The sequence below is a fragment of the Vidua macroura genome, chromosome 6 (assembly GCF_024509145.1).
Source record: "Vidua macroura isolate BioBank_ID:100142 chromosome 6, ASM2450914v1, whole genome shotgun sequence".
Classification (NCBI taxonomy): domain Eukaryota; kingdom Metazoa; phylum Chordata; class Aves; order Passeriformes; family Viduidae; genus Vidua; species Vidua macroura.
In genome coordinates, this window is record NC_071576.1 from 33,920,383 (window position 1) to 33,938,200 (window position 17,818).

Sequence of the window (17,818 nt, forward strand, 5' to 3'; positions counted from 1 at the left end):
TCTAACACAAATTAGCACACAAATAACAGAATATTGTTGCTTCTTCATTGTTTTCCTAGTTCTAAATCACCGGGAAACCAGAGGTATTCATTGCATATTTAAATGTCTATGAAGACAGGGCTATTTTTTTAAAAGAAAAAATGCTTCTTCACATAGTACCTTTATTACTCTGAAGGATCTCAAAACACACTTTTAAAGATTGTGTAGGCATGACCTTTAACAGAGCAGTATTCCTACATACAGTAAGTAACCTGGATGGCTTTTGCTGAGTAGATTTCCTGTGTGATACTAAACAGATGTCTGAATGCAGACAGCTTCATGTGACCATCTTCTCTGTGCAAAACCTTCATACCCAGAGGCACTGTGTCCCCAGCTACCTGCTGGAATCTCTTTCTGACGGTGGTGCTGCTTTGGTGAGGGTGCCAACATGAACAGCCTAGTCCCTTAGGTATTCAAAAAATGTGCTGTCCTGTCTGTCTTCTCCCTAGCACCAGATGTTGTCATGGATATTTATGGATACAGGGAAATGTGCTTAGAAAACAAGTGCTGTTTCAAGGAGCAGCAACCCTACAGACCTCACACTCCCTGCTTGTGCTGGTAGTCAGCAATTTTGAAAACCATCCACTCACTATTTCTCATGGGGTTTTCCACATTGTTTTTCTCCTGGAGTGGAATACAACAGCATAAATGTTCCTATGAGCAAAAGTGGCAGTGTTCATGTCATAACAAAGTTTGCTGAATAGGAAACAAATGGCATTATTCCGGGGTATGAGATAAAAAATGAACAAACATGGAAGCCAGATATATGTGAGTCTGGACATGTGGGTGTTTTTTATACAAAATCAGTGTATGTAAATATCATAAATATATTAAACCAAAAATTATACTGTACATTTTCATAATAGACATTTGTGTGCATTAGACATCAAACTGAGGGAAGAAATGCACCTTGGCAACTGTGTTACCTCATCCGGGGTCTGAATTTCTGTGGTTCTGAGCAGCCTCATTTCCTCCAAGCTTGGAAAAGAGTGCCCTTAGGCATGTATCTTTGAAGCCCTTTTTTGCTTCCATTGCTTTGCTTTATTCAACACTTCTGGAAAGTGTCAAAAGTGCAGAAGGATACCTTAGGGCATAATATCCCCTCCCTCCAGCTATGGGCAATGTCTTCCTGCCTCTGGGCAACTGTGCCAGAACACTGTTTAGAGTCTAATCCTTGTTAACTGCTGAAAGTCTCTTCAGGATTGAACAGCTGGGTCAAAGATGGACATACTTGATAGAAGTCATCTCCTTGTGCTATATGTTATATAGATATATACTATATAAATTCCAGCTTCTCAGGTTATTATTCTACAAAGAATATATATCATTACTGTATTGAGAGGGGAATCCAAATTAGCAGGATTTATGCATTGATTGTTAATCTAGGTGAGCATGGAGAGAGGTTAGTTGGTGTGGAAGCCAGTCACTGCATGTGGAAGTAACTTCTTTGTACACAGTGTGGTGCTGAGCTCACATAACCAGCACAGCAGCAAGTATCCCATGCTCTTTGGGTTGCTGTTTGCAAAATGAGTGACACTGATGTGTGCTGTAGTGCTGGCACTTGTGCACTCTGTGTTACTTTTGGCCGTCCTCCAGTTGTCAACCCATGCTGCATTGCATGTCCTTGAGATCTGGGCAAAATGATTCAGCCATGCTTCCTGGAAGCATCTCTTCCCTCCTGTAGACAAGGACATGCAGGATCTGGATGAAATATTGCACAAAGGATGCCTCTCCACAGAGACACTAAAGCAATGGCTAAGTAGGATCATTAGGCGGAGGCCACGTGGCTGCCTCAGAAGCAAGACTGTGAGTACTTACACATGAAAGCAAGGAGCTGGGAGTGTGGTGAGACAGATGCCACCCTTCTGTGTGCTGAGGATTTGGATGAGGGTATCAGAGAACCACTGCTCATGATAGAGGCAGTAATTTAATTACTCAAGGGTTTTTTTTTTTTGCTGCTCCCCCGGTAAACTTCCCACACAGTTTTGCTCTCTTGCGTTGCTTTCTTCCCTTAAACTGCCCAAAAGACCAGCTGACAAACCATGGCAAGTCTCCTTGAAGGTTGGTGACCAGACCTTGTCCATCAACACACTGTTGTGACCTCTAAGTCAGCAATATCCTTTTTCCAAGTTCTGCACACTAACAGCCCATGTCTGCTTGTGGCAGACATCATAGTAGCCTCTGATGTTCACCTAATCCATGCTGTAGGCAATAACATGGAATACATTGTGTGATCTTCTGTATCTCTTAGAGGAGGGTCTGAATGTGGCATCCAAAAATTGCTGGTTGTGGGGAGAATGTTGCTATTGGAAACCAAACACAGAAATGTAGTTGTTTCTCCTTTCTTATCTTGTACAGAATTTCCACCTTTTTGGATCAGATTCTTGAGGACACTTTCCTTGTCAACAACTCAGTGTCTGGCAAAACTGCGAGAGAAGAAAAGAAGAACAAAATAGAAAATATTTGGTGGAATGGCATGACTTTCTAGTCATGAGGCAGGCATAGAGAGAAAGGACTTCTCAGGACAAAACCAGAAGAGAGTTGAGATGCAAGTCTTGCAGAGCTGACAGAGAATTGCCTCTGCATGCACAGAAGGCAATAAATGCCCAAAAAAGAATAGGGAGGTGGAGCGGCACTTTGGGCAAGCATCAGTACTGGAAAGCAAACCGCAGCAGACAACCTCTATTTCTCACTTTCACCATCCCATGGCAGCTACAGCTCGGTCGCAGGGCCTGGAGAAGCCCTGTGAGCTGGTGACCATGGGCTCTTCCCAGAGGGCATTGGAAATATCCCCTGCTGGGCATCCACTGCTGGTCTCCAGCTTGGGACTGGCAGCACGCCTCAAGATTGCCCAGTGTTAATGGCAGTAGAAATTTTTTTGTGACCAGCTAGGTGCCATGGGAGCTGATCAAGTTGCTTTACTCTTTCCATTGTGTTACTCCAGTTTGTGCAAGCTACAAATGAAACATTCAAATTGGTCTCTGGGCTCTGCTGTCAGCACTTGCACTTCTCAAAGAACAGTGATGGTTCTATTTAACTGTGGTAATTTTTATTAAAATTTCATAGTAGAAGTTCCATAAGTGCATGGTTCCCAAACCACATTTAAAATGCTTTACACAGTTTAACAATGCATGAATAGAATAGGCCTTGTGCTGTCAGGCACAGGCTTTTGTCTCTGAGGACTAGGAACAGTTTTTTGGAGAAGTGTACAGATTTTTCATGAGACATAACAAAAGCCATGTGCACACTGGGATTCCTAGTGTGAACTGGAAATACAACACCCCCTCTAAAGCAAATGCTTTTGGCAACAAGCATTTAGCTCACATGATCTTGCAGATTCAGTCCATAGAGAGTAGCTTGCTCGCTTGGAATTTTTTGGGAGTTGCTGCAGCTCTCAGTCCTGCCCTCTGATGTGTGCCAGTAATAGCCCATCCATGTGCAGTAGGGTAACAGAGCTGAGTAGCACCTGTCTCTGTAGCATTCCAGGCACTGCTCTGCTTCCCAGCATCTCGCTGCTGGTGGTTGTGCTGTGCTGGCTTGTTCTCTCTGGGACTTTTCTTCAGGTCACTGGGACAGTGTGTGGAGCACATAGAGTGAGCCTACAGAGAAATGTCACACCATGCAAGCCCCAACAACACCAGTGGGGTTTGCAGAGGTGAACTGGCTTTTACCTTTGTTCTGAGCGATGAGGATTTGCACAGCCAGCAAGTTAGTATCTCAATATGATGGGTTGAAATTGGCATTAAACCAGTTCAAAGGAGAGAAATCTGCTGGGGAGGGAGTTGGACATGCAGAGCTTGTTGGGAGGGAGGTGCTGGCAGGGTTGGGAGTCATAGCAGTGAAAGTGTGTGAGGCTGTGGCAGTGGGGTAAATTGAAGGGGGACCTCAAGAGGGAAGAAGGTTTGGTGAAGTTGTTACTTCCTGGCTTGCTTTGTGTCCATATTGGTCAATTAGACCTTCCTGGTCAGTTAGGTCTTCCATGGAAAGACACTTAGTGGGGATGGCTTGGACTTGCTGCTTTTCAGTTCTGAGGTTTGACAGAACAGAGGCAATTGTGAAAATGAGCTTAAAACAAAGGAGAAACATGGCACCCCCTGCTCCATTTGTTGTACTGGCACTAAACACTTGTAAGAAGTGCAAGAGCTGCAAAGTGTATGTTCTGTCACATAAAACTGCTGCTGGACTAATTTCACAGTGACTGTAAAATGGTTAATTGCACTTACCTTTGAGAGTTTTACATACCTTACTGTAATTAAGTAGTGATTCCTCATGACCCCTGGAGTATGGTTATTCTTTTTGAATTTGGCCAATCCTGCTGTTAAAAAGATACATCTTGGGACCCTGAATTCCCTAGCTCTGCTTTTAGTGGCTGGTGTGCCTGTGTCTCATGGCAGGCTATGGCAATGCACAGAGATGAATGGCACTGTCTCTATTATAGTCTAGCTATTTCACAAGGAATCAGGCCTAGAGGAATATCCCTGTGTTAGTCGAGAAATGAGGCTCTCAAGTTTTCATAGACACGCACAGCATTAATTCCTTTACCAAAATCCCTCCCTAATAATGTAAATTTTGCGATTTATATAGTTTCTGGTCTCTTGAACCATGTCAAAACACAAATCAGAACATGCTTTTGACAGCAGAAGAGCATCTGAGTCCATTCTGTCACTGAAAGGGAAAAGCATATGTGAAAATGTGAGAAATAGTGAAATAAGATTAGAAGGTCTACAGTACTTCCTGAAATTTTCATATGTGTTTTTTTTTTTTTTTTTTTGAGGTCTCAGGAATGTTTGGGACAAAACTTAATTTGTGCAAACTGTTAGCTAATCCCTAGTCTAGACACTCACATTTCCAGTGCCTATTCATCTTTTTCATCTTTATTTCTGCTTTAATGTAGTTTTTTTTGTTTGTTTTTTTTTTTGTTTGTTTGTTTTGTTTCTTTCTTTTTTTTTTTTTTTGTTTGTTTGTTTGTTTGTTTGTTTCTTTTTTTTTTAAAATGTATTAGAGAGCGGCAGTCATAAGGAGCTGGGCTCTTCTGCTCCCCTAACTCATACTTCCAGCCCCAAGCATGGAGATACAGCATGTGTAACTACATCAAGGACCTAGGGGTAGGAACTGTCCTGTTGGTATGGTAAAAGTCTGGACTCTGCACTCAGCTGTACATAATGTGCCTTTAACATACTAAAGCTAATATCTGCTTATATTGACTTCTTCCTGAAGTGAGAGGTGTTAAGGTGAAGAGACAGGAAAGAGGAGGGTAGACATTAGTCTGCCCTTCTGACAGGGTTTGGCAGGGTTTCATAGAGAACCTGTACTGTTCCTGTCAAGTATCATTTGACTTCACAGCAATAAACGTCCTGTAGTGCAACATCTATGTTCTAGGAATATAATCTGATAAAGCAAGTCAGTCCTTAAAGATAAGCTTTATATTCACTTTGTCAGGCTAGTTCATAGCTCTCTAGGCTCCACTCAGGATTGTGTTTGCTCTGCCTTTTTAATCTGACTTTTCTGTTGTGTCGTTTGTAATGAGCTGTAATGTCTAGGGCTTTTCTGAGGAGTTGCTACCATGCTGTCTCTGCTATGTTTTGTGTCAGCACATACCTGGTGAACTGAAAAGGTCTGCAGCACCCTTATTGAATTGCTTTAACTGTTTTCAGACATATTTTCTATGTGTTGAGATAACTTTGAATCTTGTTACCCAATGTGTCTGGCATTTTTTCTGGATTTCCTACGGATTTGACAAACTTACTGTGTCTGAATCCAAGGTATTTATGAAAGTACTGAATAGAGCTGGATCCGGAACAAACCCCTAAACCTGCTCTTACCCCTCTGCTCTGACTGTGAACAGCTAATAATTATGCTCCACCGGTAGCTTTCCAACTAGTTTCACCCATTCTGCAGTAGTTTCACCCAGACTATTACTTTTCTAGCTTGCTAATGGCAACATCTTAACAACTCCTACCAAAAACATTATCAAAGTCATGATGTGTCCGTCTCCTGCTTCTCCATACCCTTGAGCCTGATTACTCCATCACAGAAGAAAATTAGATTGGTCTGACATGACTAGGTCTTGACAAATCTCAGCTCCTATTTATTACCTTGTTATCTTCTTGGTGCTCATAGATGGATGTTTGGTTACTTGTTGATTATTTATCGATTAGCTGCCTTTCTGGAAGCTGAAGCCAGGCCCTCCTAGCTGTCATCCTCTGAATCCTCCCTTTTCCCCTATTTGAGGAGAGCACAAAGAGACACTGTCTGAGATAAAACTGCAAGTGAGACTTAACTCTTAACTGACAATCATTTCCTAGTGCTTGTTTACCATTTTTTGATGTATAAGTAATGTGAGAACCATAGTATCTAGAAGAATTACCCCTGAGAGCTCAGGTTTAAATATGTCATGGCTTTTAGGGGAAATAAAGGGCCTTCCTGTCCCTGGCCACTCCCTGGGACTCTCCCCTCCGTGCCTGTGGCCAGGATCCCAGGGTCTCACAGCCTCTGCCCCAGTGATGCTGCAGCAGGGCTGGTCTCCAACTCCCAATGGCCTCACCCTGCCCAGCCATAGGCCCTGCCAAGGTGGGCCCTCATCCTGTCCTTCCCCAGAGAGGTGCCTGATTCCCAGGGGTGGGGCTGTCCTGGTGCCCCTGCCCTGGTGCCCACTTCTGCCTGGGGCATAGGATTGTCCCCAGCTGGCAGACCCTGCTCCCCACTATAGGGACCACCAGCCCTTGCACTGTCCTGGGAAAAATGTCTCCTGAAGATATGTTGTCATTTCCAACATTTTCTAGTATATGTTCCTGACAACATAAAACAAAAACAGCTGTTGCTTTTACGAGACTTGGAAGGGCAAGAGATAAGTATCGAAGGGCAAGCCAGTGATTGCAAAGTATTTAAAGTGTGTGATAAACTGGGCTTTTGCTTCAAATCAGCATTGTTTTCTAGAGCAAAAAGAAAAAGTGGGAGCTGAGTTAGACAAAACTCCTTGTATGATTTAAGGAAAGAAAAATTTCTGTTTTTAGAGGTATGAAATGAATTATTTTCTCATCATACTGAAAATACAAATTCAAGGAAGATTCTAGGCAGCAGGCTGTGCAACCAGCCATAAAAGTAGCCAAGATGTTCCTGTAATGCAGCACCATGTCCAGGTGATGTGGTGGTGGCTGCAAGGGGCAGAGGACATGGCAGCAGCATCTCTGGAGCAGGGGTGGCAGAGCAGGACACTCTCTGCCTGGAGAAGCAGAGCAGAGGCACACTCACCCACTGGAGTGTGCCTATGTGTGTCCTACACAAGGGCAGATCCATAAAACATTGGCTTGGTTGTGCAGTGGCTGAAGGAATTTCTCAGTGCTGAAAATAATAGTTCTCTTTCTTTCCCCCATGAAAAGATATTTGCCTCACTCTTGCATGGTGATAAAGGGAAATCTGAGCATCAGGCTAGCTTTGGCTGTATTAGGCATAATTTTATGGGCCGCTTTAATTTTTTTTTCTGACTTAATTCATCTTTTCTCCAAATGGAATAGTCCTAACCTCTAATTTCTCTTCATCCTCCAGTAGCTTCCTTCCAGATACAGGCTTGACAAAGCTTGTGCTCTGGCCATGGCTACTGGGCTGTCACTGATTTCATATAACTGCTCACGATGGTTTCAGTTTTCTCTATCCCATTTGCAGTGCACTCAATCTGCTACATTTCCCATCTCAGCAGACCGAGTGCAGGTTTCATTTGAGCTGTCCACAGGGATGCTCAGATCTGTAGCCTGAGTGGCCACGGTTCATTTGAAATCCGTCAATGTACATGAGTAGTTCAATTTATTTTTTCTAATGTTCATTGTCTTGCACTTCTTTATGCTGAATTTCGTTTGCCATCATCTTATCTGACTGTCTGGTTCTTCTAGGGCTGTCTGTACTGAAGGATAGCCCTTGTCAGAGAAAGTTGCTGAGATGAATGTTCTTCTAAGCACTATCCTGCTTAAGGAATTTGCTGTGGTGTCGGGTCTCCTGAATTCTTTCCCAACCCGCTAGGATTGCTCAACCAACATGCTGTGTGATACTGGGAAGCATTCTCTGGTCTCTTGCCCTCTGTAACTCCTAGAAGGAGACCTTTAGCAGAGGGAGAAATGTGATCAAGCCTAGTATTAGAGAGCATCCAACCTGTTTTACATAAAAGGATCTCAAGATCTGGGGATTGTCTAGTGCTTTGAATGAGATGTGTAGGTGCCAGTATCTGCCTCTTGCAGGAGTTTTAGGGAGCTCTAGCACTCCATTGCAAGGCTGGGAGTATTTTGTCTTCATGATTTGGTCTATCAAACAGCTACCACAGGCAATTTGTTAAACTACTTTTATTGTATAAACAGTCTTGGTTGCTTTATGAGCAACTATTTTAGAGTCTGTAGGTTGTTTTCAAATAGAATCACATACCCAAGAGAGGGCCAAAGCTGTACCTGTCCTCCCTCCTTATGACCCTAGTGAATGGTTTTCATATTGTACTGACTCTGTGGCCTAGGAAAGTTAGATGAAAATGAGGAGAGGAGGTAGATGGCCCTGGTCTTTTAACTCTTGTGGGGTACTGGGGACAGTCATGGGCAGCTTTCAACTGTATCAAGGACATCTGTGAGACTGGGCAAGTCTGAGCAAGGCACAGCAGGGTACCTATTAAATCAGCTTCTTTCTGTTTGTATGTGGTAGTGACTGTTGAAAGGCTGAAACTGCTTTTCCTCAAAATACAGTGTCTCAGCCATCTTGGCTGAGAGTGCTCTCAGACATTCATTGCCTGGAAGGGTTTCCAAATGCCTGCAGTCTCACACATTCACTGTAACAGGTGCTAAAGGGAATTTGGCTCTGCCTGTGCTATCAGGAATAGCAGCTTTCATCCCAAGCTCAGTCAGTAAGGATAGCAAAGGCTGCAATTTTCCTCAAAGATGGCAGTTTTAACATCGTATCTGTGGGGACTCCTGCTTTCCTTTCCAAGCTCTTGCCTGTCCTGCCTTCCTCCATGCCTGAGCAACTTCCAGATGTGTGGCAATGTCTGAACTTATTACCTCTGTCTAAACGTGGGCCAGCTGCTCTCCCTGATGCTCTGATGCTTGTCTCTGCTCTAGATGACGAGGGCTCCCCCAGGAGAGAAGAACAGCCAGCGGGCTTTTGATGAGAAGGCTTACTTGTCCTCCAAGGTGCTGAAGGCTGGAGAAGACCCCTACCGCCAGCACGCTTTTAACCAGCTGGAGAGTGACAAAATCAGCAGCGACCGACCCATCCGGGACACCAGGCACTACAGGTACCCTGCAGCCCTGCTCCAAGCTGTGGCTGCTGCCTGGTGCAGGGAGCCCACTGCTCTCTGCTGTTGGTCTGTAACGTTGACAAAGCATGTTTTGGTTTTTTTTTTTTTTTTTTTGCCAGCTATGGTCCACTGTTTCACTGATTTTTCCTGGTTCATCTGGAAAGGTCTCAAATGCTTGGAGAACCTTGACAAATTCAGTCCCAGCTTGAGGCTTTTTCCAGGTCCAAGCATCATCTTGTTTTAGCACAGCCCCTCCACTGCAGCTCAGATTGCTCATTGGATAGTTGTGTTTTGCCCAGCTGCCTGCACACTCATGGCTTGCCTCGGCATCCTTCTGTTCTGGCTGCAAAGTACACCTTTGTTGCAGCCGTGCTTTACTCTAGTGTTCCTCACCTGCTGTGCCCTGGCTGTCTGAAGCTGGTTTGGTGCTTCTTTCCATCCTGAACATCACTGGGTGAGGGCTGCTGGGGTAGGGATGAAACTAACATGCAAATACAGTGTTCCATGGCTTGTAAAGTGCTTGTCATTCTGCCCTTGTTTCACTGAGGGTTTATTTGTTCTGCTGAAAAAAATTGTCCTTAAATTGCTAATAGTGATTGGGTAACTATTTTGTAGTTTCTGGAGGACAAAAAGGTAATGCTTTAGTACAAAAAGATTCTTGAAAACTGAGGTTTAATAGTAATAGGATAGTGTACAACAGTCTACTTCTGGTTCTAGACTCTACCTACAACCATGTATGGTTCTAGGTATGGCATGGTTGCAAAGCAACATTTCACAGCAGCTGGGAACAGTAAACCAGGCATCTAACTTGATTGAAATTGTGAAAGGGATGCCAGGAGACATGGAGCTTTGTGAACCTGCCAGCACTGACAGCCCTCAGAGTGCTTTTTGAAGGCAAGCAGTCAGGACCATGGTTGTGGGATCCAAGTCCTGTGCTGCTGTTCTCCAGCATAGTATTTGGGACTGGCTTCCTAGTGACCCAGAGGCAATACTGCCATGTTCTGTGTTGCTGACAAGTCTCCCTGCCATGCAAAATTGCTGTTTTCTGTTAATCTGTTGTCATGTTCTGGCCTCAAACCAACTCACTTCAAAGGTGAAGTATTGTTTATTTTGATCTGTGATAGCAAGCAGAGCATGCTTTTTGTGAAGAGCCTCATCTGTGCACTTCAGTCAGAAGAGCACAATATATGTGATTCCCTGTAAATGTATAACCATTTCAGACCCAGCTTTTAAAGGATTCCCTTGAGTAATGGAGAATCCAAAGTAGTATATAATCAGAACAAATAAACCTATTTCCATGTTTCTCCCCTTTACAGGGAGCAATTTGGGAAGGAGCAATCTGAGTTTGACTATCTTATGTTATAACATATTGGAATAGTTGCTGGGATGGCAACTCAGGATGAGGACTTATTTCAGCTGATACAAGTTAGATTGTGTACCTGGCTCTTTGTTTAAGGAATGGGAGTAGTCTGTAGGTCACTAACATATCAATTTTTCTTCAGGCACCCAAGCCAGAGCATGGACATACTTGACTTCACATCCTACAAGCTCCTTCTGACTTAGCACATATTTGTTTCTTTGATCCAAAGCAAAGAGAGGGTCAACTTTCAAGCACAAACCTTGTCCATGTTCTCGGTGCTGTTGTAGTAATGCTGAAACATTGGGAAAACTTCCCCAAATAACACATACATCAGCCTCTTCTGCTTTTCCACTTCCTGATTCCTTAATACATTTTGTATGCACTACATCATGGAATTATTTTGAAACAATAATAAATATGGTCTGTCTCAGGTCTGTTCTCACATTGTCCACATAAGTCTTTACCAGGTTTCTCTATATGTTTGAAAATTTCTGTATGAAGCTGCTGTCCCCTTAATAAAACACTGCAATGAAAAAGTCATAAACCAGGAGGATTGAAAGTGATGATAAAACCAGTCACAGTTTAGCAGTAGTCATAAAAGAATAGTAAGTAAATGTGGGAGTATGAGTAGTGGGTCTAAGAAGTGAATTGTATTCCGTCTCCTGATGGAGATTCAGTCTATGCAAAGCCTTGAGTTGTTAGAAGTAGGAGTGGTTTCTTCATCAGACAGGAAATTAGAGCACACTGACTGCAGTTTGACACTGTCTGGAAGTTAAGTCAGACGCTTTGGAGGAGCAGGTCAGCCCAAATCAGCCGTGCTTAGCATCTGCAGAATTGGATTCAGGATTCACGTCTGTGAGTTGTTCCCCTCACAGAAACTTTGTTCTCTACAGGGAGAAACAGCCTGGTGCAAGTTAATATTTGTTTCTGAGTGTGAGAATGTGTGTATGCACCTAACATTATGAAGTCAGGTGAGAAGATAGAAAGAATTGCTCTTCATTGCCAGCAGGTCCATTAGTGTTGAGCCTCAGCAACTCCCCAACACAGATCACAGAACTAGCTGGTGTTTTCCTTTCTGTGAAGTTTGTGTCCAAAGAATTTGAAGTGCTTTATACAGCAATGCCTGGGTCTACCAGCTCATTGCATCCTTAGCGTGTCCATGTCCTGTGCATGAAGAAACAAGAAGTTATGTGAGTCACAGGTAAATCCAGGGACTATGACTGAAACCCAGGGAATCCATGACTGAAACTTAGTTCACTGTAGAACCCACGTGGCCTCTTTAGCATGCAGTTTTGTGAGTTTAGGTATCACAGCCTCCAAATGTTGCTTTTCAATAGGCACAGTTCTTTTTAAGCTCTGCCAGCCTTGGTGCAGCTCAGCTGTGCTGGTTGAGCATATTACTCTCTTTTTAGAAATTCCAGGTACACTGTTGCAGTAGCTACTGCTTGGTAATGTTTGGCTTGCACTTCTGCTGTCCTGTGCTGCAGGTGCACTTCTGTACACTATGACACTGACTTGCCAGCCACCAGTCTCATCATCACCTTCCACAACGAGGCGCGATCTACCCTGCTCCGCACGGTGAAGAGGTGAGTTCAGCTGGGGTGCTGGGCCTAGGTGGTAGAGTCTGGGAGTGCTCTGGGGGGAAATTAGGCATTTTGCAGCAGCTAGACAAGCAGGGTGGCTGTGGTTCCCCAGGTGATAGTGTTCTGCTCTCAAGACGGCCCACTAGGACAGGCCAGAGGCTTGGATTGGCATTGTGGGTGTATCTTCAAATGCAGAGCATATCTGCATTGAGCCATTGTATGGCTGCAATCAGGGGAATCATGAGCAGCAAGAAAGGGTAGCTGAGCCTGCATCCACAGGTGAAAACAGTCTCAAGTCTCAACCAAATGTGAGTTTGGTTTGGAAGAGTGAGGGGGGACCAAAGAGTATGCTGTGTTGCTCGGTGCAGTGACCGAGCCCTTGCTCACGGTCCCTTGCTGGTAAACAGTTGCTGAACCTGATGGCCCACCAGGTGTACCCTGGGGCTTTGCACACAGCTCCTGCTGAGCCTGCAGGACGCTTGCTATCTTGTACCAGTGTCTCCTCATATCTGAGTAACAGCAGTGGCCAAATCTAGCCAAATAAATAGGTGGCATAGGGCCTGTCAGCAACCCCAAATAGATGGAGGCTTGCAGTCATCTGTACCACAAAGTGATGTTCCAGCTGCTCCTTCAGTGCCCTCTTCCATCACTCCCACAGAACCCAGGGAGGCTCTTTTACTTATAGTTTCCACAGAAAAAAATGCCCTCTGACTTCTCTGACTTAGTAAGTAATTTCTCAAAGGTTCTCTGAAGCCTGCAAGCAAGCCCAGGAACAGCCTTTGAGGCTGAAGGGAGAGTGAATTGTCTGTGTAGCAGTTTGAGCTGATGGTATCACTAACAGGAATGCATTATTCATCATTGCCACTTCTTCCTTTGACAGGTCCTGTGGATATAAAAAAATGTGCTATGTGAATAAAGAACAGGCTTTTTCAACTTGGCCTCATGTCTAGAAGGCTGGGTTTCTGCCACCAAGTTTGGTGCTATTGTGTTTCCAGAGACCTGTATATATTGCATTGGCATGATTTGTCTTTTTATTGCTATCATTTTCTTTTCATTTGAACCATACAATGAGTTCTGCGGAGTCACTGTCCAGAAAATGGGCAGACTTGTTTGAAATTATGGTGCTGCTAGGGCATCTGGAGGAGATTTCTGCTTTTTCAGTCATAGGTCAGAAAGTAAATAGATGCTGAGAAACCATGGTAGTATGTCCTACTTTTTCTTGTCCTGGAAAGCCCAGAACTGGACACAGCACTTAAGATGTGATATTACCAGTCTCTCGGATATGGTCTCCTGCAACCCGAGCCCCCAACAAAGACCTTGAAAAATGGGTGACCCATCTATTCAGATTGGTCCCTGCAATGCTGCTGCCACTGGAGGACTGCTGTTGTGAGGAACTGGCTGCACTCTGCTGTGAATGGTGTATGGAACGTGGATGGAATTTCCTCCCAGACTTCTGGCTATAGCTGGGGTCTTCATTGCCAAATGGTTTACAGCCAGTGCTTGTGATGGATTTACTCCTTCCTTAAATCACATCAGAAGTGTCAATAATTTATCCCTGTCTCATGAGAGATCCTGAAGGCTGAGTTCTTCTTGGGCTCTACAGTATTTGGAGTTCCACACAACCAAGCATTGGCTAGTAGCTTTGTCTTTGAGCACTAAAAGTTTGACAGCCATACACAGATGTAAAGGTTTACATCATGGCTGCACTGCTAGAAGAGGCATAGGAATAAGTCTGACTTACAGGTTGACACTGATGTTATAGAGGGATTTGACAGAGCTCTTCAGGGCCTCTTCTGTAACCTGAGAGTCCTGTCTTTCAGCAAAACTCATATGAATGTGCCAGGCTGAATTACTGCTGTGAGAGTAATTGTTGTTCAAGTCACACACACAGTCAGGGCAGCAGTACTGTATAATTACTTTGCACCCCTGGCACTTTGGGATAAGTCAGGTATCAAAGGGACAGGACTGTTCTGTTCTGTTGGGTTCATGACCTGGCTGTGAGTCTGCTGAGGACCACAGTAATATTAAACAGCAGGAAGCATAAAATTGCACTGCCTGCTTACCTGCTGACTAGTCAGGCTTGCAGCTTGTTGTTATCTCTATATCTGCAAGAGCTTTCTTAGACCAGATAGAGCATGATTATTTGGATAATTAAAATGAACCATTTGAGATGCATCTGGTGAAAGTTAAATATGATTCCACTGTTATTATGGGCCTTTTCCCAAGTTCAGTTATCATGGTTACACTGTGGGGATGCTGTAAGAGAAATGGGTGTGAAGGAAGAAAACTGATGAAAATGAGTGGCACTAAAAGCCAAATTTTCTTTGTCTGAAAACATTTTTAGAGCCCTAATCTTTTGAGGTGAGTAGAAAATGTATTACCAGTTGAAATTTTCATACGTGAGGTCTTTGCGAGTGTGACTTTTGAGTATCTGTATTTGGGCGCTCAAAAAAACAGCCATAAGACTTTGGGAAGTTCTAGAATGAAATACATGAAAAGGGTACTGGGATTGAACTGATCTTAACCCAGAGGGAGCTCAAATGCACTCCCCTGAGCCAGACACTGGCTTATTGCAAGGTAATTTAACAAAGTGGCAATGCTGCTACCAAAAGATCTTGGGAAGTGACCCAAGGATGATACTCCTGCATCACAGGCTTATTTCAGGATGATCTAAACCTGGCAGCTCTAGGAGCCAGATCCTGATCTGCATACCCTTCTTGCTAACCTCACATGCACTGTGAACACATGGACTTAAACGCCTCTGGCAGCTCAGCAGTTGCCTGCTTCTCCTTCCTGTCTCTGGGATCTCTGCTGCTGGGTGGAAGCAACAGTAATGATGTGCTGTTGTTGCTCCTTGAGGATGGGAGAAATGTTTGTGTATGAGGGAAAGGGGGAAATAGAGGAGTGACCTTGAAGAGCAATAACTTATTCCTTCAAGTACCCTGATGCTTGTCCCTCCTGGTCTTCAGAGGTAGAATGGGCTGCATAGCTGCATTCTAGTGTGGGCTCCAGCCATATGTTTTCAGTGTAGAGGGAGACAACTGGTTAAAAATATCCAGCAAGAGTCTAAAGAAGGGAAATAGGGGGGAAAAAATGGAAAATGGGCTATCAGACAAAACCTGTGAACATGCCAGTTCAAATGGCTTGTTGCTGGCATCCTCAGTCCTGCAGGAGATATGTGTCAGTCAAGAGCTGCTTGCCTGCTTTGATCTCTTTTCTATGCTGGGACATAGCTGTCACTCTCAAATCAGTCACTTGCTTGGCATCCTGCTCTCCTTCAGAAACAATTGTCACTCAAAAGGCATTTTATGTGATTGATGTCTATGCATGATTAATTGTTAAGCCATACCTTCACTTCTGCTGCCATGACCATTCTTGCAGAAGAAAAAGTCAAGTACTTTGTTGTTTGGTCCCTTTCTTTTTGATTTCAGAAAGTCATGATTGCAGGGAGTTTTTGGTTTTGGTGCAAATGTAAAGGTGAATTGTGAAGCTGTAAGTCAATGGATCTGAACAGCTGTCAGCGGTTCAGTGCTTACGCAGAGGGCCTGTAAAAATTCTGATTAAGAGGATGCTGTTGAAATGCTAAAGCATTTGGTGTAGCATCTCATTACAATGACAATTTAAATAATGGCAAAGAAGAATATTATGTTAGAGCAAAGGGGAAAAATATACTCTTCTACTAACATCCAGAATAAACAAGATTATCTGGGAATTCAGGGGAGGATGGACAGAGGAGAGAAACTCATTGGCAGCTGATGTCATGCCCATGCAAGAGAGTAAGGACTCTGATACTGAAAGAAGGAAGCTGTGAGAAAGGCAAAGGAGATAGGGAATCCATGAGATATGGGGGGAACAGTCCATGTTTCTGCTGTAAAAGGCAATTGTCACTTGGATTTTGGAATTGTAATAATACATCTTGGTGCCTGAAAGTGTTTGTCATGGCAGTGTTTGTCATGGCAGTCTCTGCACCTCAGTGAGGGGAAATACTAGGATTACTGTTCTCCTTGTTAAAAAGACAGGGATGACAAAGAGCAAAGAAGATTAAGTACCTTTCCCAAGGATCTAGAGCAAGTTATTGCAGAGCTGAGAGAAGAACAGGGCACTGTACAATGAGCTGTGAACTCCTCAAGGGGTGTGTTCTCTCTACTGGGGAATCAGTGGACAGGTAAAGAACAGAGAACCAAATGGGGCTTTTTTCCCAGTTATGTTGAGTTGAAAGACCTGAAACTTGTGGAGAAATTGTGAGCATTGCCAATAGTCAAGCTAATGGAAGAAGGTGTAGAATACCATTTTGCAGCCATTATACTGCAGTCTGTCTGGGTTGTTTTGCATTGTCTTTACACAGTCAAAAATTTCAGTGCAGGGCAACCTTGTCTGTAAAATATTCATATGGTGGTTGTTCTGGGAGAAGCTGCAAGTAGAATGGTAAATAGCACAGGAACATCCCCCCACCTCCCACCCCACCATACTAGAAAATCCAGAAAGACATGAGCTAAGAGAAGCAAATGAGATTCAGCTTCGGAAAATGCAAGCTCAGTCATCTAGGGACATGTCAGCTCAAAATACAAATACTATCAGAGGTGTATAAAGCAATGTGAATCTGAAATAGAGTGGGATGTGATATTGAGCAGCAGAACAGTCAGAACTCAGCTTTTTTGCAGAAAGCAGAAAACTCTTCCAAACTGAGGGAACTTTGGCTCTGTGTGCAAAGCCATCAGTGGTGTTACTTAACGAGATGGCAATTTACTTCTCTACATCTTCATTCCTGGGAGTATGGGACTATTCTTGTTGTCTATTTCTATATCAAGCAACAACAACAACAACAACAACAACAAAAAAGCCAGATTTTTTTCTCCAGTATTCTCCTGCTCAAAAGAGCATCTGCCACTGAAATGAGACAGGTTGCTAGAACTAGGAGGACAGTGTTTGCCTCTCTATTTTTAGTATTAAAATTTGCATAACTGCCCTCTTCATTGGACTGCCTAAGCATCGCTGAGCAACCTTGTTGAAGGTAATGAGGACCTGCCTGTGCACAGAGGCATTGAAGGAGGCTTGGAGGGGGAGTATGCTATGTGATGGTAGTAAAGCCAAGAGAAAGATTTGAAGAAGTTTATGAAAAAAGAGTTCAAGCATTTTAAATGAATGATACTGGTAAAGAAGTCAGAACCAAACTGCTCAGACTCCAAAGTACCAGAATGCTTTGATGTCTGAGGAGGCAGAAGATTTTCTCTGCTTTCCTCATGTGCATCCTGCAGATGCAAACTCATTGCAGACCTGAGGGTATTACATGGTATGGTGTAACCAACCTGAGGAAAAGGTGTCCTTTCAGCAAGTGTGGTGCTGGTTTGAAAGACAGGTAACAAGCAAAAGAGGGGGAAAAGAATTCCAAATCCAGAATATTGACAATGCTTCCTTCCAAAGAAGGGAATTGGTGAGAAAGCCTAAGCAGGTGGCATCTGTTGCATTGAGGTGGAGCTCCTTGCTGGGGAAAGGAGCAGCTCTTTATGCCCTCCAGCAGTGATGACTTTCACCCAGAGGCTGGCAGATGGGAATGGCCATTGGGCTGCC

At 43.8% G+C, this 17,818-nt stretch overlaps 1 protein-coding gene across 5 annotated transcripts in view; it reads left to right on the plus strand.

The window, feature by feature from the left end:
- Window positions 1-17,818, plus strand: part of GALNT16 (polypeptide N-acetylgalactosaminyltransferase 16) — a 76,396-nt gene that overhangs the window by 29,387 nt on the left and 29,191 nt on the right. For all 5 annotated transcript variants that reach the window (XM_053979808.1, XM_053979809.1, XM_053979810.1 and 2 more), the window contains 2 exons: window positions 9,129-9,304; window positions 12,155-12,253. In XM_053979808.1, coding sequence (XP_053835783.1) covers window positions 9,129-9,304; window positions 12,155-12,253 — 275 coding nt within the window. The remainder of the gene's footprint in view (window positions 1-9,128; window positions 9,305-12,154; window positions 12,254-17,818) is intronic.